Source organism: Scyliorhinus canicula, chromosome 13, assembly GCF_902713615.1.
Source record: "Scyliorhinus canicula chromosome 13, sScyCan1.1, whole genome shotgun sequence".
In the NCBI taxonomy this organism is placed as follows: Eukaryota; Metazoa; Chordata; class Chondrichthyes; order Carcharhiniformes; family Scyliorhinidae; genus Scyliorhinus; species Scyliorhinus canicula.
Window position 1 is genome coordinate 29,535,843 of NC_052158.1, and position 22,681 is coordinate 29,558,523.

Below are 22,681 nucleotides of genomic sequence, written 5' to 3' on the forward strand. Positions count from 1 at the left end.
ACACCCTAAAAGTGCCAGGACAGCACTTCCAGGGTGCCCGGGTGGCACTGCCAGAGTACAGTCTGCCGGTTTAAAGGTGCCCGAATGGAAGTGGGAATGCCAGATACCACCCTGCCCAGGGACCAAACACCCGGGGGCCTCCATTGGCCCGGGAGACTACCCCAGGTGCTGCAACGTCTGGTCCATGATTGTGTGAACCAGTACCATGGTGAGGTCTTCCAGGTGAGGGTGTTTGTTCCCGGATCTCCGGAGAATCGGGCGGCATTATATTTAAATGAGCCTAATCTCGTGAGATCTCACGAGACATTCCGAGCATCGCAAATCTCACAAGAGGCATCTGACGAGATTTAACGGTCTCACCCCGTCACCGAGTCAGGCGCGACGAGGTCTTTCGATCACACCTGGAATCCATTGTTTATTGGGGCAATCCTGGGTTACGCCTGTTATGAATCATTGATGATTCTGAGGCGTTAACTTTCACCAGATTGAGGGGCTGAGCTATGAGGCTCAATCAGTTGTTAATTTCCTCTGTTTTTCCCACGACTCATTCTTCACTGTAGCTCACGAGAAAGGAAAATTCAACCTAATTAAAGCTCTCTCTCCTTTAGCTCTCGGAGAAATACGGAAGTGTATTTTCAGTGGCGATTGGGCCACAGAACGGCAGTGGTGCTGGCGGGCTATGACACAGTGAAAGATGCTCTTGTTGACCACGCTGATCAATTCGCCGGGAGGCCACACATTCCGATCTTTGCGAGTATTCGTTCCGACATGGTAATTGACATTTGAACCTTTGTTTTTCTTGCGTTGTTTCCTCGGCTCAAGCAGTCTGTCGCATCGCAGATATCAAAGTGGGGTGGAATACTGCGGAATTGAGCTGTGGCTCATTGACCACCTTCTCTCTCAGCTCGGTAATAGCCCTGGGCTGGATGTTACTGTCCCTACCGCAGCCCCCTTCCCCCAGGAATTTAGCAGCGGGGTACAGGGAAGGGTAACCTAAAATATGTCAGGTGGGTATCCCACTGCCTTCCTGCCCACCCCTACCTGGTCCTAATAACACAGGAGGTGAGGGTCAGACACCCATCAGCATTCTGACCCTTTGACCTATTGCAGCCTGTTATTGCCAATTAAGACCATCAAACTGCTTCCAAGCTGGACAGTGATGGGGGAGGGAGGTTGAGAGAAGGCCGTTTATTGGATTGGATTGGATTGGATTCGATTGTTTATTGTCACGTGTACCGAGGTACAGTGAAAAGTATTTTTCTGCAAGCAGCTCAACAGATCATTCAGTACATGGAAGAAAAGGGAATTAAACACAATTCAAGAAAATACATAATAGGACAACATAAGATATACAATGTAATGACATAAGCACTGGCATCGGATGAAGCATACAGGGTATAGTGTTAATGAGGTCAGTCAATAAATAGAGGGTCATTTAGGAGTCTGGTGACAGTGGGGAAGAAGCTGTTTTTGAGTCTGTTCGTGCGTGTTCTCAGACTTCTGTATCTCCTGCCAGATGGAAGAAGTTGGAAAAGTGAGTAAGCCGGGTGGAGGGGTCTTTGATTATGCTGCCCACTTTCCCCAGGCAGCGGGGGGTGTAGATGGAGTCCATGGATGGGAGGCAGTTTTGTGTGATGGACTGGGCGGTATTCACGACCCTCTGAAGATCCTTGCGGTCCTGGGCCGAGCAGTTGCCATACCAGCCTGTGATGCAGCCCGATAGGATGCTTTCTATAGTGCATCTGTAAAAGTTGGTAAGGGTTAATGTGGACATGCCGAATTTCCTTAGTTTCCTGAGGAAGTATAGGCGCTGTTGTGCTTTCTTGGTGGTAGCATTGACGTGAGTGGACCAGGACAGATTTTTGGTGATGTGCACCCCTGGGAATTTGAAACTGCTAACCATGTGCACCTCGGCCCCGTTGATGCTGACAGGGGTGTGTACAGTACTTTGCTTCCTGATGTCGATGACCAGCTCTTTAGTTTTGCTGGCATTGAGGGAGAGATTGTTGTCATTACACCACTCCACTAGGTTCTCTATCTCCCTCCTGTATTCTGACTCGTCGTTATTCGAGATTGTTATCTGAACATAACTGGTTAAAAGGGGGGAATGAATGTGGAGGGTGTTTCATCGCATTGGAGGCACACACCCCCTCCCACCCAAGGTATTACCGTGCCACCATGTGCCTCCCGACCTAACCAATAAAACCCAGTCCACAAACCCGCGATCCCCTCAGCAACCCACCCGCAGTGGCCGATCCCTTTCTGATCTAAAATCCCGAGGCTTGACTCACTCCGGTTGCACTTGATCTTTCCCATGGGATTGCTTGCGGATCAAGCTAGGGCTGGATTTCTCCCCCGACCAACGACCGGAGATTCGACCCTCACCTCGTTAGGGCCACCCCGAATCGTGGCCACAGAGTGGTCTTGTTTAAAGTAGTCTGATTCAGGACTGGCTTTTTTTCTGGGGTGAGACAGGACAATACAACTCCACCCCACTCCCATAAAATTCAGCCCCAGTTTCCCTATTCCTGACATCTCTTGGCTAGACCAACATCTATCAGCTGAAGTAATTCAGCCAGTGCAACTTCCCCCGCCATCTCCATGTAGCCCCACAACATTTCACCCCCTCAGATGCTTATCCAATTCCCGTTTGAAAACTGCAATTAAATCCATCTCCACCTCATTCCCGGGCCATGCATTCCAGATCTTCAGCACTCCCTGGGTGACAAACTGTTTTTCTCCAAGTCACCGTTGTTTCTTCAGCCGATATTTCTGAACACTGTGGTCGATGACCAGCTCTTTAGTTTTGCTGGCATTGAGATTGTTGTCGTTACAACAATCCACTAGGTTCTCTATCTCCCTCCTGTATTCCGACTCGTCGTTATTCGAGATCGTTATCTGAACATAACCGTCTGGTCATCAATTCTCCCCCAATGGGAACAGTTATCTCTGCCTCAAACATTTCTGTCTGTAAACCTGTTTGCTTGTTCACTGGGGTGGGTGGGAGTTGCGTGGGGGCAGAGGGGGTAGGCAGTGATATCTGAAGGTATTTAAAAGTAGGGAAGTGCTGTTGTGACTGAATAGGGCATTAGTGAGACCACATCTGGAGTACTGAGCACAGTTTTGTTCCCCTTACTTGAGGAAGGGCTCAATGTTTGAGAGAAGGTTTGCAGGATTGATTCCAAGGTTGAAGGACTTGTCTTATAAAGAGAGGGCGACATGGTAGCACAGTGGTTAGCACTGTTGCTTCACAGCTCCAGGGTCCCAGGTCCAATTTCCGGCTTGGGTCACTATCTGTGTGGAGTCTGCACGTTCTCCCTGTGTCTGCGTGAGTTTCCTCCGGGTGAGCCGGTTTCCTCCCGCAAGTCCTGAAAGATGTGCTGTTAGATGAATTGGAAATTCAGAATTCTCCCTCTGTGGACCCGAACAGGTGCCGGAATGTGGCGACTAGGGGCTTTTCACAGTGACTTCATTGCAGTGTTAATGTAGCCTACTTGTGATAATAAAGATTATTATTTTTGATAAACGCCATGGTCCCTGGCTATTTACTGTGAACAGTTTTTGAATGGGACATGATCAAAATTCATAATTTAATCAACCAAGTTCTGCATGTCTATTCAAGCTCCCTCATAACCTGTTCCTGCAAAGTTAGCTCTTGGCAATTCATGCAAGAACCTGTTACTAGAAAAAGCTTTTGGCACATTTCCCCAATCTAACTTTCAGGATGAATCTTTCATGACCTTATTTAGCTGAGAGAGTTCCAGGACGGAATCTTGTCAGCTGCCGTAGTGTGAAAACTCGGTGATTTTCACAGTAACTTCATTGCAGTGTTAATGTGCCGACTGGTGACGCTAATAAAGGTTATTATTAATAATTGATTGAGCAGTTTGGGCCTGTACCCACCGGAGTTTAGAAGAATGAGAGGAGATCTAATTCAGGTATTTAAGATGCTGAAGGGGATTGACAGGGTAGACGTCGAGAAGATATTTCCCCCTGTTGGACATTCTAGAGTGAGAGGTCATAGTTTTGGGCTCGGTGGGGGGCAGATTTAAAACAGAAATGAGGAGAAATTACTTCACTCAAAGCATCATGAACCTGTGGAATTCTCAGAGTGCAGTGGACACTTAACACTAAACATATTTCAGGAGCAGGTGGATCTATTTTTATTTAGCAGCAGGATGAAGGGGTATGAGGAAGGTGGATATGAGGCAGAGATGAGATCAGCCATGGTTGTATTGAATGGTGGAGTGAGCTCAAGGGGTTGAATTGCCTCCTCCTGCTCCTGGTTCTATTGAAGAAGGATCTTAGTGAACATGGGCAGGGTTATCCGGTCCCCCAGCCACATGTTTCTCGGCGACAGGCCGTTCGCTGGTGGCGGGATTCTCCACTCCTGCCGCTTGTCAATGGATTTCCCATCGGAGCCCCATGTCAATGGGAAACCTGCTGGGTGGGAGTGCAGTGCCGGCAGGAACAGAGAACCCCAACGGCCGGAGAACTCCGTCCAATATTTCTGCATCTACTATCAGACATCTAGAAAGCTCAACTCAATTGTTGATCGTCAATCATCCGTTTGCTATTTCTGGGATTTTCCTCGGATCAACGTGACACAGACCAGAACTAAGAACAGCCATTGCAGTTTGACTGGTGATCTGATGGATTTGGATTGGATTTATTTATTGTCACTTGTACCGAGGTACAGAGAAAAGTATTTTTCTGCAAACAGCTCAACAGTACATGAAAATAAAATAAAAGAAAATACATAATAGGGCAACACAAGGTACACAATGTAACTACATAAATACCGGCATCGGGTAAAGCATACAGGGGTGTAGTGTTAATGAGGTTAGTCCATAAGAGGGTCATTTAGGAGTCTGGTAAAAGTGGGGAAGAAACTGTTTTTGAGTCGTCCGTGCATGATCTGAAACTTTTGTATCTCCTGCCTGATGGAAGAAGTTGGAAGAGTGGGTAAGCCGGATGGGAGGGGTCTTTGATTATGCTGCCTGCTTTCCCAAGGCAGCGGGAGGTGTGTATGGAGTCAATGGATGGGAGGCAGATTTGTGTGATGGACTGGGCTTTGTTTACGACTCTCTGAAGTTTCATAGAACATAGAACATAGAACTACATTGCGCTGACCTGCGAAACCCCTCTAAAGCCCTTCTACACTATTCCCTTATCGTCCATATGCCTATCCAATGACCATTTGAATGCGTTTAGTGTTGGCGAGTCCACTACTGTTGCAGGTAGGGCATTCCACGCCCTAACTACTCTCTGAGTAAAGAACCTACCTCTGACATCTGTCCTATATCTATATCCCCTCAATTTAAAGCTATGTCCCCTCGTGCTAGACATCACCATCCGAGGAAAAGGGCTCTCACTGTCCACCCTACCTAATCCTCTGATCATCTTTTATGCCTCAATTAAGTCACCTCTTAACCTTCTTCTCTCTAACGAAAACAGCCTCAAGTCCCTCAGCCTTTCCTCATACGATCTTCCCTCCATACAAGGCAACATCCTGGTAAATCTCCTCTGCACCCTTTCCAATGCTTCCACATCCTTCCTATAATGAGGCGACCAGAACTGTACGCAATACTCCAAATGGGGCCGCACCAGAGTTATGTACAACTGCAACATGACCTCATGGCTCCAAAACTCAATCCCTCTACCAATAAAAGCAAGCACTTTCCAGGAGACTCATCCGGAGTGAGACTCGTACAGAGTGGAGGATTGAAATTTGGTAATTTGGTGCAGTGAGTAAATCAGCAAAGGTAAGTGGAAAATCTAATTCTGCTGTTTTTCAGTTAAAAGTGCAGTGTGGAGCTTAGTGTCTGATTGGTTGAAGCTGCCCCCACCCTAATTGCTGAGAGGCAGTTATCTGGCAATCACTTGAGGCCTGTTGAGGCCTGTTTAGGGGCACATTGTATTCTTCTCTTTGAAGTTAAGGTATTTTTTTGAGTCATCGGTTAGCTGAGGTCTGTATAAAAGACAGAGAGACTGCGCACGAAGTAAGCAAGCACTTTCCAGGAGACGCATCCAGAGTGAGACTCGTACAGAGTGGAGGATTGAAATTTGGTAATTTGGTGCAGTGAGGTAATTCGGTGCAGAGTGTGAGGAGGTGCTCTTTCACCCTGGTAAGTGACTGGTAAGTAGTCTCTCTTTTTCTTTTCATTGCCTAATTTATTTATTTTTATTTTAAAATTGTAGTTGTTTAAGTTTACCAAGGGTTTAAGACATGGCAGGAGATCCCAGACCCGTGTCATGCTCCTCATGTGCGATGTGGGAGCTCAGGGACACGTCCACTGTCCCTGGCTCCTTCACGTGCAAGAAGTGTGTTCAGTTGCAGCTCTTGTTAGACCGCTTGACGGCTCTGGAGCTGCGGATGGACTCACTTTGGAGCATCCGCGATGCTGAGGAGGTCGTGGATAGCACGTTTAGCGAGTTGGTCACACCGCAGGTGAAGGTTACTGAGGGAGATAGAAAATGGGTGACCAAAAGAAAGAGCAAGAGTAGGAAGGCAGTGCAGGTGTCCCCTGCGGTCATCTCCCTGCAAAACAGATATACCGCTTTGGATACTGTTGAGGGAGATGGCTCACCAGGGGAAGGCAGCAGCAGCCAGGTTCATGGCACCGTGGCTGGCTCAGCTGCACAGCAGGGCAGGAAGAAAAATGGCAGGGCTATAGTGATAGGGGACTCGATCGTAAGGGGAATAGACAGGCGGTTCTGTGGACGTAATCGAGACTCCAGGATGGTATGTTGCCTCCCTGGTGCAAGGGTCAAGGATGTCTCGGAGCGGCTGCAGGACATTCTAGGGGGGGGAGGGTGAACAGCCAGCTGTCGTGGTGCACATAGGCACCAACGATATAGGTAAAAAACAGGATGAGGTCCTACAAGCGGAATTCAGGGAGTTAGGAGTTAAACTAAAAAGTAGGACCTCAAAGGTAATAATCTCAGGATTGCTACCAGTGCCACGAGCTAGTCAGAGTAGGAATGTCAGGATAGATAGGATGAATGCGTGGCTCGAGAGATGGTGCAAGAGGGAGGGATTCAAATTCCTGGGGCATTGGGACCGGTTCTGGGGGAGGTGGGGCCAGTACAAACCGGACGGTCTGCACTTGGGCAGGACTGGAACCGATGTCCTAGGGGGGGTGTTTTCTAGAGCTGTTGGGGAGGGTTTAAACTAATGTGGCAGGGGGATGGGAACCAATGCTGGAAGTTGGAAGGTAGTAAAACAGGGACAGAAACAAAAGGAAGTAAGGGGAAAAGGGCAAGGCAGAGAAGACATAGTCAGAAATCCATAAGGGCGACAGTACAAGGTACAGTGACTGAGGGGAGCACAGTGAATAGGCCCAGTAATAACAAAAGGAATAAAACTGGAGATGTTAAGATTCAAAACAGAGGTAAAAAAACCAACATAAGTGTACTTTACCTGAATGCTCGTAGTATTCGGAATAAAGTAAATGAGTTGGTGGCACAAATCATCGTGAAGGACTATGATTTAGTGGCCATTACTGAAACATGGTTAAAGGATGGTCACGACTGGGAGTTAAATATCCGAGGGTATCAAACTATTCGGAAGGACAGAGTGGATGGTAAGGGAGGTGGTGTTGCTCTGTTATTTAAGGATGACATCCGGGCAATAGTAAGGGATGACATCGGTGCTATGGAGGATAAGGTTGAATCCATTTGGGTGGAAATCAGGAATAGTAAGGCGAAAAAGTCACTGATAGGAGTAGTCTATCGGCCACCAAATAGTAACGAGATGGTGGGGCAGGCAATAAACAAAGAAATAACTGATGCATGTAGAAATGGTACAGCAGTTATCATGGGGGATTTTAATCTACATGTCGATTGGTTTAACCAGGTCGGTCAGGGCAACCGTGAGGAGGAGTTTATAGAATGTATCCGCGATAGTTTCCTAGAACAGTATGTGATGGAACCTACGAGGGAACAAGCGGTCCTGGATCTTGTCCTGTGTAATGAGACAGGATTGATTCATGATCTCATAGTTAGGGATCCTCTCGGAAGGAGCGATCACAATATGGTGGAATTTAAAATACAGATGGAGGGTGAGAAAGTAAAATCAAATACTAGTGTTTTGTGTTTAAACAAGGGAGATTACAAGGGGATGAGAGAAGAACTAGCTAAGGTAGACTGGGAGCTAAGACTTTATGGTGGAACAGTTGAGGAACAGTGGAGAACCTTCCAAGCGATTTTTCACAGTGCTCAGCAAAGGTTTATACCAACAAAAAGGAAGGACGGAAGAAAGAGGGAAAATCGACCGTGGATATCTAAGGAAATAAGGGAGAGTATCAAATTGAAGGAAAAAGCATATAAAGTGGCAAAGATTGCTGGGAGATTAGAGGACTGGGAAATCTTTAGGGGGCAACAGAAAGCTACTACAAAAGCTATAAAGAAGAGTAAGATAGAGTATGAGAGTAAACTTGCTCAGAATATAAAAACAGACAGTAAAAGGTTTCACAAATATATAAGACAAAAAAGAGTGGCTAAGGTAAATATTGGTCCTTTAGAGGATGAGAAGGGAGTTTTAATAATGGGAAATGAGGAAATGGCTGAGGAACTGAACAGGTTTTTTGGGTCGGTCTTCACAGTGGAAGACACAAATAACATGCCAGCGACTGATAGAAATGAGGCTATGACAGGTGAGGACCTTGAGACGATTGTTATCACTAAGGAGGGAGTGATGGGCAAGCTAATGGGGCTAAAGGTAGACAAGTCTCCTGGCCCTGATGGAATGCATCCCAGAGTGCTAAAAGAGATGGCTAGGGAAATTGCAGATGCACTAGTGATAATTTACCAAAATTCACTAGACTCTGGGGTGGTCCCGGTGGATTGGAAATTAGCAAACGTGACGCCACTGTTTAAAAAAGGAGGTAGGCAGAAAGCAGGAAATTATAGGCCAGTGAGTTTAACTTCGGTAATAGGGAAGATGCTGGAATCTATCATCAAGGAAGAAATTGCGAGGCATCTGGATAGAAATTGTCCCATTGGGCAGACGCAGCATGGGTTCGTAAAAGGCAGGTCGTGCCTAACTAATTTAGTGGAATTTTTTGAGGACATTACCAGTGCAGTAGATAACGGGGAGCCGATGGATGTGGTATATCTGGATTTCCAGAAAGCCTTTGACAAGGTGCCACACAAAAGCTTGCTGCATAAGATAAAGATGCATGGCATTAAGGGTAAAGTAGTAGCATGGATAGAGGATTGGTTAATTAATAGAAAGCAAAGAGTTGGGATAAATGGGTGTTTCTCTGGTTGGCAATCAGTAGCTAGTGGTGTCCCTCAGGGATCCGTGTTGGGCCCACAATTGTTCACAATTTACATTGATGATTTGGAGTTGGGGACCAAGGGCAATGTGTCCAAGTTTGCAGATGACACTAAGATGAGTGGTAAAGCGAAAAGTGCAGAGGATACTGGAAGTCTGCAGAGGGATTTGGATAGGTTAAGTGAATGGGCTCGGGTCTGGCAGATGGAATACAATGTTGACAAATGTGAGGTTATCCATTTTGGTAGGAATAACAGCAAACGGGATTATTATTTAAACGATAAAATATTAAAGCATGCCGCTGTTCAGAGAGACTTGGGTGTGCTAGTGCATGAGGCACAGAAGGTTGGTTTACAAGTGCAACAGGTGATTAAGAAGGCAAATGGAATTTTGTCCTTCATTGCTAGAGGGATGGAGTTTAAGACTAGGGAGGTTATGTTGCAATTGTATAAGGTGTTAGTGCGGCCACACCTGGAGTATTGTGTTCAGTTTTGGTCTCCTTACTTGAGAAAGGACGTACTGGCGCTGGAGGGTGTGCAGAGGAGATTCACTAGGTTAATCCCAGAGCTGAAGGGGTTGGATTATGAGGAGAGGTTGAGTAGACTGGGACTGTACTCGTTGGAATTTAGAAGGATGAGGGGGGATCTTATAGAAACATTTAAAATTATGAAGGGAATAGATAGGATAGATGCGGGCAGGTTGTTTCCACTGGCGGGTGACAGCAGAACTAGGGGGCATAGCCTCAAAATAAGGGGAAGTAGATTTAGAACTGAGTTTAGGAGGAACTTCTTCACCCAAAGGGTTGTGAATCTATGGAATTCCTTGCCCAGTGAAGCAGTTGAGGCTCCTTCATTACATGTTTTTAAGGTAAAGATAGATAGTTTTTTGAAGAATAAAGGGATTAAGGGTTATGGTGTTCGGGCCGGAAAGTGGAGCTGAGTCCACAAAAGATCAGCCATGATCTCATTGAATGGCGGAGCAGGCTCGAGGGGCCAGATGGCCTACTCCTGCTCCTATTTCTTATGTTCTTATGTTCTTATAACACACCGTACGCCTTCTTAACAACCCTCTCAACCTGGGTGGCAACTTTCAGGGATCTATGTACATGGGCACCGAGATCTCTCTGCTCATCCACACTACCAAGAATCTTACCATTAGCCCAGTACTCTGTCTTCCTGTTATTCCTTCCAAAATGAATCACCTCACATTTTTCTGCATGAAACTCCATTTGCCACCTGTCAGCCCAGCTCTGCAGCTTATCTATGTCCCTCTGTAACTTGTAACATCTTTCTGCACTGATAACCCCACCGTCTTTAGTGTCATCTGCAAATTTACTTACCCATCCTTCTACGCCCTCCTCCAGGTCATTTATAAAAATGACAAAAAGCAGTGGCCCCAAAACAGATCTTTGTGGTACACCACTAGTAACTGGACACCAGTCTGAACATTTCCCATCAACCACCACTCTTTGTCTTCTTCCAGCTAGCCAATTTCTGATCCAAACTGCTAAATCACCCTGAATCCCATGCCTCCGTATTTTCTGCAATAGCCTACCGTGGGGAACCTTATCAAATGCTTTACTGAAATCCATATACACCACATGAACTGTTTTACCCTCATCCACCTGTTTGGTCACCTTCTCAAAGAACTCTATAAGGTTTGTGAGGCACGACCTACCCTTCACAAAACCATGTTGACTATCTCTAATCAAATTATTCTTTCCAGATGATTATACATCCTATCTCTTATAAACCTTACCAAGACTTTGTCCACAACAGAAGTAAGGCACACTGGTCTATAGTTACCGGGGTTGTCTCTACTCCCCTTCTTGGACAAGGGGCCAACATTTGCTATCCTCCAGTCTTCTGGCACTAATCCTGTAGACAAAGATGACTTAAAGATCAAAGCCAAAGGCTCAGCAATCTCCTCCCTAGCTTCCCAGAGAATCCTAGGATACGTCCCATCTGGCCCAGGGGACTTATCTATTTTAATGCTTTCCAGATCGCTAACACCTCCTCCTTATGTACCTCAAGTCTAGTAGCCTGTATCTCAGTATTCTCCTCGACAACATTGTCTTTTTCCTGTGTGAATACCGACGAAAAATACTCATTTAGCACCTCTCCTATTTCCTTGGACTCCACGCACAACTTCCCACTACTGTCTATGACTGGCCCTACTTTACCCGAGTCATTCTTTTATTCCTGACATATCTGTAGAGGCTTCTTGCGGTCTTGGGCTGAGCAGTTGCCATATCAAGCTGTGATGCAGCCAGATAGGATGCTTTCTGTGGTGCATCTGTAAAAGTTGATATTAATCAATGTGGGCATGCCGAATTTCCTTAGTTTCCTGAAGAAGTATAGGCGCTGTTGTGCTTTCTTGGTGGCAGCCTTGATGTGGGCAGATTATGAATGTGACCTTTTTTCACCATCGCGCAGTTACATGACTGAGTTCTGCAATGGTCCCGGCTCTCAATGATCACCCTCTCCAGCTTCCGTTATGAATATTGAAACTTAGAACACTGCCACCACTCCACTCGCACCCACACCTACCCATTCCATCTCCACTCTATCACTTCTTATACAGGACGTTTCACCAATTCAAACACCAACAAACTGGAACAAAGACTTCCGGTGGCAGCGATGTGCTGAGTGGACGCACACCAGTGGCTCTCCACCCAATCGGACCCAACATAGTCAATTTATCGAAGATTGAGGCCTGAAAAGCACACCAAAACCCACCTTTATACAAAGGACACAGGAGAAGAATATGTCTGGAAACAATAGACCGAGGGGATGGCGAGATATCAGAAGTAGCAGCGAATGAAAGGGTCAGGAACAGCGGGCGAAAGACAGGCAAGCAGAGATCGGGAAGAGAGGGTGGCCAGGCAACAATGGTGGGCTCCATCCTGGAAGTCGACAGAAAGTACTCCGAGGCCCCGACCATCGAGCTGCTGGCGGAGTGGAAAAAGCTGCAAATGGACTTTAACCTGCTATCCACTAGGAATGCCGTGTACCAACTCCGCCAGACATGGGGGACCTTCTATGAACACGGAGACAAGGCTGGCCACCTATTGGCTCACCAGCAGGCAGCCACGAGGGAAATAGCGCAGGTAAAGGAAAGCAGAGACAGACTGGTAACAGAACCAAAGGAGGTCAATCGGGTATTTGAGACCTTCTACCGGGGACTGTACACGTCCAAGCCCCCCAACGGGGATGCGGGGATGAAACACTTCCTTGATGGACTGGAACTACCAGTTGTGGGGGAAGACAGAAGGGGGGAGCTGGAAGCACCAATAGACCTGGGAGAAATCATGGAGAGCATCAGCTCCATGCAGGCGGGAAGGCACCGGGACCCAATGCGTTCCCGGTGGTCTTCCATCAAATAATTTGGGACAGCCCTGGCCCCACACCTAAGGGATATGTTCTTGGACCCGCTGGCAAGGGACACTCTGCCACTGACACTAGCAGGCCACAATCTCACTAATACCCAAAAAGGATAAAGACCCGACGGAATGCAGATCATATCGACCCATTTCGTTGCTGAACGTTGATGCGAAAATACTCGCAAAGGTCCTGGCCAAAAGGCTGGAAGGCGTGTACCAGAGGTGGTCGCAGAGGACCAAACGGGCTGTGCCACGGAAGTCAACTCATTGCGAACATCAGGTGGCTGCTGAATGTAATAATGACCCCTCACCGGGGGGGAGAGCACCAGAGGTGATCGTCTCCCAATACGCAGAAAAGGCCTTCGACAGAGTTGAATGGAAGTACCTCCTCGAGGTACTGGAACGGTTTGGGATAGGAGCGGGATTCACTGCCTGGCTGAGACGCCTGTACAACGTTCCCAAGGCGAGCATTCGAACTAACACCAACACCTCTGAATATTTCCAGCTCAGAGAGGAACAAGGCAGGGCTGCCCGCTGTCCCCACTCTTGTTCGCGCTAGCGATCGAACCCCTGCCGATAGCCCTACGGGACGCAAAAAGCTGGAAGGGAATCCAGAGAGGAGGCAGAGAGGATAGAATTTCACTCTATGTGGATGACCTGCTCCTTTATGTCTCAAAGCCACAGGAGGGACTGAAGGCAATACTGCAAATCCTGAAAGAGTTTGAAACCTTTTCGGGCTACAAACGTTTTTTAAAATTTAGATTACCCAATTATTTTTTCCAATTAAGGGGCAATTTAGCGTGGCCAATCCACCTACTCTGCACATTTTTGGGTTGTGGGGGCGAAACCCACGTAGACACGGGGAGAATGTGCAAACTCCACACAGACAGTGACCCAGAGCCGGGATCGAACCTGGGACCTCAGCGCCGTGCGGCGGTTGTGCTAACCACTAGGCCACCGTGCTGCCCTCGGGCTACAAACTTAACCTTGGCAAAAGTGAGGCATTCCCAGTGAACCCAAATGGGAGAGGAGTAGAGCTGGATGGACTTCCATTTAAAACGGCCTAGAACAGATTCCGTTACCTGGGGATCCAGATAGAACATAGAACATAGAACATAGAACAGTACAGCACAGAACAGGCCCTTCGGCCCTCAATGTTGTGCCGAGCCATAATCACCCTACTCAAACCCACGTATCCACCCTATACCCGTAACCCAACAACCTCCCTCTTAACCCTACTTTTATTAAGACACTACGGGCAATTTAGCATGGCCAATCCACCTAACCCGCACATCTTTGGACTGTGGGAGGAAACCGGAGCACCCGGAGGAAACCCACGCACACAGGGGGAGGACGTGCAGACTCCACACAGACAGTGACCCAGCCGGGAATCGAACCTGGGACCCTGGAGCTGTGAAGCATTTATGCTAACCACCATGCTACCCTGCTGCCCCGATAGCCAGAGACTGGACACAGATCCACAATTTTGAACTTGACCAGCCTAGTGTCTTTGATGACACTCCTGTATCATCTTTTATTACACTTCTTTGTGTGTTTTGATATACTGAGTGTACTATGTGTTACTCAAACCTTGGCTACTGATGAGGTCTTCTGAATCTCGATGAAGAAGTCTCAAACTTATCCAGTAGTAACAAAAGGTTTATTGAGTAACTATAACAATAATTGCATGAGTTCTTTACTTTAATATTAATAGTAGTGATAAGGTCAACAAGATCAAACTACAGTAACTATGCTTAACTGCACTAACCATCTGAGCTAATCTTATACTCCTGTCCTGGTCACAGTGCACCAGAAAGAGAGAGCGAGAGGCACAATGCGGTTGCTTTAATACCCCGTTGGTCCGGCTCTCTAGTGATCATGTGGTGCTACTGATTACACATTAACCCCTTATGTACATGCACATAGAGATCACTACATCCCCCATTTTCTTTTATGTGTTACATATTTTCTGTATGTTGTAAAGAAAATTGAACAAACATAATGGATGCAGTCAAATGTTAATATATTTAGTCTCTTAGATTTTCTTTTCTTTCTTCCGTTTGCTTGTGGTTCAGTCCCGACAAGTCAGCATGAGATGTTCAGATGGTTGAATCACTTTGTTGTCTGATTTTGACTTTTTTTTTCTATGCGTGTGGTAGCGGTTCTGTGTTACATTTTCTTTAACAACTGTTTTGCTTCTTTGTCTTGGAGCAAATGTGAACTCGTGAAATGCATTGCCATGCCATTTTATGTTTGTCCTCTTGCCATTGTTTTGGATTGTGCCATTACATTGTCCCTCATGTGCAGAGTTGTACCATTTTGTACAGGTCATTGTTCATTGTTGTTGTTTTTGTTGTTTCTGTCGTTGTCGTTGTTCTTGCTTTTGTTGTGCTTGTTGTTGCTGTTGTTTTTGTTGTTTGTTGCATTTGTTGTGCTTCTTGTTGTTGCGTTTGTTGTGCTTCATGTTGTAGTTTTTGTTGTTGTTCTTGTTGTGCTCAATGACTGTTCCCTTTGGATAATTTGAGTCATTCTCAAAGTTATTGGTATCAGTGTTCTTTGTGGTATCTGATGGTTCATTGAGCGTTTCGACTTAAGGTTTGTGAGACTGATCGGATGTTGCATTGATCCTGGTGCCATCAGTCATTTGAGGTTGATTTGATTCCTCTTTGACTCCTTGGTGCTCCTCTTCTGGAGTCATTTCTGGTTGATATGCTTCATCTGTGATCTCTTTGTGCTTCTCTTCTGGAGTCAAAATTTTCAAGATTTTATTTTCGTTTGGGTAGTTTAGAGTCTATGAGGTTTTAATTGACGTAGTCGCACAGCACTCATGAGAAGTTTTACTTTGATTGTTAAATGCTTCTGTACAGACGAGCTGAGATCTGCCAGTCTCGCTGCAATTTTGCACATTTTGTATGTCGCTTGTGATCACATAGTCACTGTTCTCACATACAGTGGGTAGACATTCATTGTCTTCTTGTTGATTAAATGAGCTGGTTGGACTTTCATAGTCTTCTTCTGGTGGTTCAAATAAGGTGCATAGACCTTCATAGTCCTCTTCATGCATGGTTGTCACTCTGGAGTCTTTAATTGCTTCCATTCTGGAGTCTGTCAATGATCTTTCCTGGTACCATAGAACATAGAACAGTACATAGAACAGTAGTGCACAGAACAGGCCCTTCGGCCCTCGATGTGCCGAGCTATGATCACCCTACTCAAACCCACGTATCCACCCTATACCCGTAACCCAACAACCCCCCCCCCTTTAACCTTACTTTTTAGGACACTACGGGCAATTTAGCATGGCCAATCCACCTAACCCGCACATCTTTGGACTGTGGGAGGAAACCGGAGAACCCGGAGGAAACCCACGCACACACGGGGAGGACGTGCAGACTCCGCACAGACAGTGACCCAGCCGGGAATCGAACCTGGGACCCTGGAGCTGTGAAGCATTTATGCTAACCACCATGCTACCGTGCTGCCCTTGTGCCATCTTTTATTGCAGTGATAAGGTCAACTACAGTAACTATGCTTTCCTACACTAACCATCTGAGCTAATTTTATACTCCTGTCCTGGTCACAGTGCACCCGAAAGAGAGAGCGAGAGGCACAATGCAGTTGCTTTTATACCACTGTTGGTCTGGCCTCTCGTGATCATCTGGTGCTACTGATTACAATTAACCCCTTATGTACATGCACATAGAGATAACTACATTGTGGAGGAAGTAAAAAAGGGCCTACAGAGGTGGGGCTCACTCCCACTCTCCCTGATGGGGAGAGTGCCTATGATCAAGATGAACGTGCTGCCGAGGTTCCTCTTCCTGCTTTGATCCATCCCGATCATCATCCCCAAAGCCCTTTTCCAAAATGGAGAAGTCCAATCATGGTGTTTCTGTGGAGGGTAAGAATCCGAGAATTCCCAAACCGACACTGCAAAGATGGAAAATCAAAGGTGGCTTGGCTTCACCGAACCTACAACAGTACCACTGGGCAGCAACGGCAGGAAGAGTGAGGGGATGAGTACACAAACCCAACTCAGAGTGGGTACGGATGGAGGAAACCTCCAGTAAAGGAATGACCCTCCTGGCCCTGGCTACAGCAGCAATCCCATCCCCCTCAACAAGATACACAATGAACCCAGTTGCAGCAGCCATTCTGAGAATGTGGATCCAGCTGAGACAACACTTCGGGCTAACTAAGATGTCCCCCATTTCCCCCATCTGTGGCAATCACAAATTCCCCCCAGCCATGCGAACGCCACCTTCAAAAGATGGAGGCAGGAAGGTGGCACACTGACGGTCAGGGATATTTATGTGGGGCACAGACTGGCGACACTGGACGAATTGGCAAAGAAGTGGAGACTATCGAAAGGACAGGAAATGAAGCAGCTGCAAATAAAACACTTCCTCGAGTTAGGGTTCAGTTAGTAGGATACCCCTATTAGAGGACGATAGGCACAGCAGCAAAGAAGGGGCACAAGCAGCAAAGAAGGGGGACTATGTGGGAAAATGTACGGACAGTTACTGGATAGAGCTCAGACACCACTGGATGAGACCAGATGGAAATGAGAGGACGAACTGGGGACAGAAGTGGGTTGAGGACTCTGGAGCGAAGCACTGAGCAGAGCGAACTCCACCTCCTCCTGCGCAAGGCTCAGCCTATTGCAGCTCAAAGTGGTGCACAGATCACATCTGACCAGAACCCGAATGAGCAGGTTCTTCCCGGAGGTGGAGGACAAATGTGAACGGTGCCAGAGGGGCCCGGCCAACCTCACCCACATGTTCTGGGCTTGTCCCAAACTTGCTGGGTTCTGGGCAGCCTTCTCCGAGTCAATGTCCAAGGTTGTGGGGGTGAGGGTGAAGCCAGGCCCAAATGTGGCAACCTTTGGGGTATCGGAGCAGCCAGGACTACACATGGGGAAGAGGGCCGACACCCTTGCTTTCGCTTCCCTAATCGCACGCTGGAGAATCCTGCTTGGCTGGCGATCGGCAGCACCACCCACAGCTGCAGACTGGCTCGCTGGCCTTTCGGGATTTCTCCGCCTGGAGAAGCTTAAGTATGCCATCTGAGTGTTGCTACAGTTATTTAGTTATAAATATGGCAGTCAATATGGTCGCCTTCCTTAATCCTAATTATGTTTACTTTAGTCGACAGGTATCTCCACAAGGTTCAAACCCAAATACTGATCAAAGAACCAATGCACCAGTTAGTTAGTTCAAAGTCAATACTATTTATTTACACACACAGTAATATCTAGTCATGCACAAAATACTACAAACTAAACTATCTTTAACGCTAACGCATATACTTAACTTTGGGTGCCCACTCAGTCAGAGGAACAATGGCTGTTGTTTGGAGCTGAGGTTGTTGTTTCGAAGAGGTAACAAGAGAATAGCTAAGGTCGTCCGTCTGATAGCAAGCGTTGACCTTGAACTTACTTGCATTTGGTGCAGCTGGTGGATGGGTCTCTCTGCTTTGAGAGCCAAGTCCAAGAGAGTGATTCTCTCTCGGGGGTTTCTTCTTATACCCGAAGGGGCTTCGTGCGCTTTTGGGCGGGCCTTAAACTTGGCCCCAATTAATTGGGCCACATCTTGATCACTGGTATTGATCTTGACCAATAAAGGGGTGGGTGTCCTGATGGTTGGGCGTGTCTTAGGTGGCCGTCGGCCTGGCTTTGTTTGTGCTTTCGATTTGGGGAACTGGCGCCGGGAAGTCTGAAAACGTATCGGTTGCTTGAGTGTCATTCCTTTGTTCCCGGAGATGGGCCATCAATATGTTAATTGACCTACAGTTTCAGTCTCATCTGGAAGCTGCCTTCTCATTGCACGGTAGCATTGTGGATAGCACAATCGCTTCACAGCTCCAGGGTCCCAGGTTCGATTCCGGCTTGGGTCACTGTCTGTGCGGAGTCTGCACATCCTCCCCGTGTGTGTGTGGGTTTCCTCTGGGTGCTCTGGCTTCCTCCCACAGTCCAAAGATGTGCAGGTTAGGTGGATTGGCCATGATAAATTGCCCTTAAAGTCCAAAATTGCCCTTAGTGTTGGGTGGGGTTACTGTGTTATGGGGATAGGGTGGAGTTGTTGACCTTGGGTCGGGTGCTCTTTCCAAGAGCTGGTGCAGACTCGATGGGCCGAATGGCCTCCTTCTGCACTGTAAATTCTATGACATAGCGTAATGTGATAATAACAGGACAAAGGCCGGTGATCAGCAAAAGCAAAACTACAGTGGCAGATGGTTCTGTCGGGGAAAGGGGATTACGTTGGGGCAAAAATACTTACCTTACCATAAAAAAAACGCTTCATGGAGGAGAAAGTTCACACTCTAAAGATGTGGAACTGAATGTTGAGTCCAGAAGGCTGTAAAGTGCTGAATCAGAAGAAGAGGCGGGCGATTCAGTGACCTCCTCGTGCCCGACCTGGTCTCGGGATGAGGCTGTTGAAGGCCTCTCATGAGATTTGCGCCGCTCAAAACGTCTTATAAGATTCAACGGAATCTCACAAGACATCACGGTTTGGGTGGCTGGGAGGCAATGCCAAGCTATTGGGGCACTGCCAGGCATTGGGACCAGGGAGGGGCCTTACCAATTAGAGTGGGTTTAAGATGGGGTTCCTGGGGTCCTCACTAAGATTGGGGGAATGAGGGGGTTTGAAAATTGTAGGGTGGTGTGCAAGTTCCTGAAAGAGGGGTAGGGGAAGATCGGTGCAGCCTTCCAAAACGCCGCCCCGATCTGTGAGGAGCCTGTCTTGCTGGTAAGCTAAAGATCGCCAGCAGTAAATCACTCTTATTTACTGTGGCCTCAGTGACGATAATCTCCCCAAGGCCTAAGAAAAGCAGCACAGTGTCGTTGAATAGCGAGATGTTTCTCGGGCCTAAACACCCAGCCAAACCCACCCGAAACCGGACAGACATTTTCTGGGAGAGTCCCGCCTGAGGTGTTGTTCCCCCAGTTTGATTTGGGCTTCACTGGAACATTGTAGCAGGCCAAGGATGGACATGAGAGAACACTGTAAAATCCATCACATTTCTATCTCTCTTCAACTCCAGAGGAATCATGTGGATGTGTAATGTTAATCCTGGGCTTGAATATTTCAGTCCCGCCCGTCTGGGGACCGAAATTCCCGTTCCAGGTCAACAAACCTTTTTATAAATGTTAAATTGTCCGTCCTGCCCACGACGATTCCTGTGGTGGGCGGGATCGGAATATTTACCCCTCGGTTTCCCACTCCGCAAACACTGCCAAACTTGCTCAGTTTTCCCATTTTTTTCTGAGCTAATTTTAGATTTCCAAAATCCGCAGTATTTTGTTTTATTGAACACAACTCACTGTTTTCTATTCTTGAGCCAATTTTTAATAATCCAATTGGGCACTGATCCTGCTATCCAAATAGCCTTAATTTAATTAACCAGCTCTTTAGTACCACGGAAAGACTGATTCACAAAATTGAGGCTCATGGAATAGTGAGTTGTGTCTAATTGGGTAAAATAAAATTAGCTTAAGGACGCAATGACTTCTCACAGACTCAAAAGCCACAGAGACTCAAAATAGTTTTAAAGCACTACAGGGTCTGGGAGTGCTTTATTGACCCTTTAAATCACATTTGATTTGATGTTTTAAGTTTCATTTGCTCTTTGTTTTCGTTTCGGGCAGTGTCCCTTGAAGGAGCAGCCCCTCTTAATTTGTCCCTCAAGTTTGTTTGTTTTAATTAGTTGAACATAAAATAGTTCAAAAGCCACAGAATATTTCCCATAATATTGATACTGGGCAGCACGATGGCGCAGTGGTTAGCATTGCTGCCTCACATTGTCAAGGTCCCATGTTCGATCCCGGCTCTGCGTCACTGTCCATGTGGAGTTTGCACATTCTCCCCGTGCCTGCGTGGGTCTTATCCTCACAACTCAAATGATGTGCAGGGTAGGTGGAATGGCCACGCTAAATCACCCCTTGGTTGGAATAAAATGAATTGGTTGGGGGCGATCAAGGTACCGGGGGGATGGGAGGGGGGGGGGGGGGGGGGGGGCCTTATGGGCAGCTGGGGTGGCAATCAGGCGGGTTAGAATGAGTGGTGCAGGGCAGATCGTTGGGACCTTCTTTGCCGGTCCTAATCCGCCAGCTGAGGCCGCCATCACATTCGGCGCGGCCGCTGCAGGCCGCCGTCGTACCCATGCGCGGACTTGCGGGTTCCCTTATCCGCAGCTGAAGGTGTAAGAGCAGACCAGGGCCCTGCCAGCCGCTTCAAGGTAGGTGAATAGCTGTAAATATTTTTCAGGAAAGTCTGGTGTGAAACGCCAGTGTTTTTTCGCCGGCATGGGGACATAGCTCCATTTTTGGCGAATCCAGCGGAGATCTTTACGTTTAGTGCTCAATGGGCAACGTCATATCAGGAGTTTGTTATGCCTGCTTGGTTTTTGTGTCTTTTGAAGTTAATGGAACTGAATATTCAACAGGAAACATAACAGGACAGCCAAATTGACAACCTCGTATTGTGTTCCTGATCAGGGCGAAATTCTACTCCATGCCTCCCCAGTACTGTTTCTCCATTCCAAGCTTTTTTTCCTATTTCAGAGAACGTTCAGGAAGAAATTGATCAAGTGATAGGAGCTGGAAGATGCCCCAGAGTAGAGGACAGGAAACACATGCCCTACACTGACGCGGTGATACATGAAATCCAGAGGTTTGCCAACATTCTCCCTTGAACCTTCCTCATTCAACAACTGTGGACATGCACTTCAGAGGATATTTCATTCCAAAGGTAGGTTTTAACTGGACAAGTGAGGTTTAAGTTTTACAATTTGCAGAATATCCTTCTAAATAAAAACAGGGGAGGCAGTGACAAAGTGGAATGGTCACTGGACTAATAATCCAGAGACCCAGGCTCATGCCCTGGGGACCGGGTTCGAATCCCACCACGGCAGATGGTGATATTTGAATTTGGTAAAAAACATGAAAAGATTAAAAGTCTACTGATGACCATTTGTCGATTGTCCTAAAAACCTATCTGGTTCACTCATGTCTTCTTTAGGGAAGGAAATCTGCCATCGTTACCCTGTCTGGCCTGTATGTGATTCCTGGCTCATGGCAATGTGGTTGACTCTTAAACAATGCCCTCTGTAATGGCCTCACAAGCAACTTAGTTCAAAGGCGATTTAACATGGACAATAAATGATGTCCCAGCCAGCGATGTCCAGATCCCATGAAGGAATAAAAAAAACTAATTTTGAAAAGGAGCAATTTTGATAATATCATTTTGGTTTTCAGGAAGTGTGTTACATTTCACAATGCAATGACAATTATAATCAGATTAATCCCACCCCACCACCCAATTCACTCTCCATTGAAGTCAGGCGCATGCCCAGAGTCAGAATTGTTTTACTCCTTTTCAGGGAATGTACGTGATTCCTCTCCTGACCTCGGTGCTATTCGATAAAACTCAATGGAAAAAATCAAACGAGTTTGATCCGGCTCACTTCCTGGATGCTGAAGGGAGGTTTGTGAAGAACAAGGCCTTCATGCCTTTCTCTGCAGGTAATGGATGAGAGAACCATGTATACCTTGGGACATGAGTTCAAATTCTAACATGACAACAACAAGGATTTAAATTTGATTAATAAATATGGGATCCTGGGACAGGAGTCACCTCAAGATCTTATATGTTTGCGCCGGGTGTGCGCCGGTGAGGCGCTGGCGAAGGCCGAGCTCTTCCTATTCTTCACCACCCTGCTGCAGAGGTTTCATTTCCAAGCTCCACCCGGGGTAACTAACCTGGACCTCTCACCACAGGTTGGAATCATACTGAACCCAAAACCTCACCGGGTCTGCGCTGTTCTTCGCTGATGGCCATCGTGCCAGTCCCTCTCAACATTTCACTGCTGAATTTATAGATAGCTGCTCACACCAAAATGTACAGCGGCAACCTGGCAGCATCACCACCAGGGGGCACCCTCTCTCTAACCTACCTGCAACACAATTGTTCGCAGTTTGTACCAATACTTTACCTCGTAGTGTCATCACTGAACAAACC

The 22,681-nt window shown here is 47.0% G+C and overlaps 1 protein-coding gene across 1 annotated transcript; it reads left to right on the top strand.

Moving 5' to 3' along the window:
- Positions 1–84: 84 nt before the first annotated feature.
- Positions 85–22,494, top strand: LOC119975534 (cytochrome P450 2K1-like). Its single transcript, XM_038815326.1, is given in 7 exon segments — positions 85–222; positions 609–653; positions 655–754; positions 21,226–21,351; positions 21,354–21,412; positions 22,044–22,189; positions 22,320–22,494. Coding segments are annotated over 7 exon segments (789 nt in total).
- The last annotated feature ends 187 nt before the right edge of the window (positions 22,495–22,681 follow it).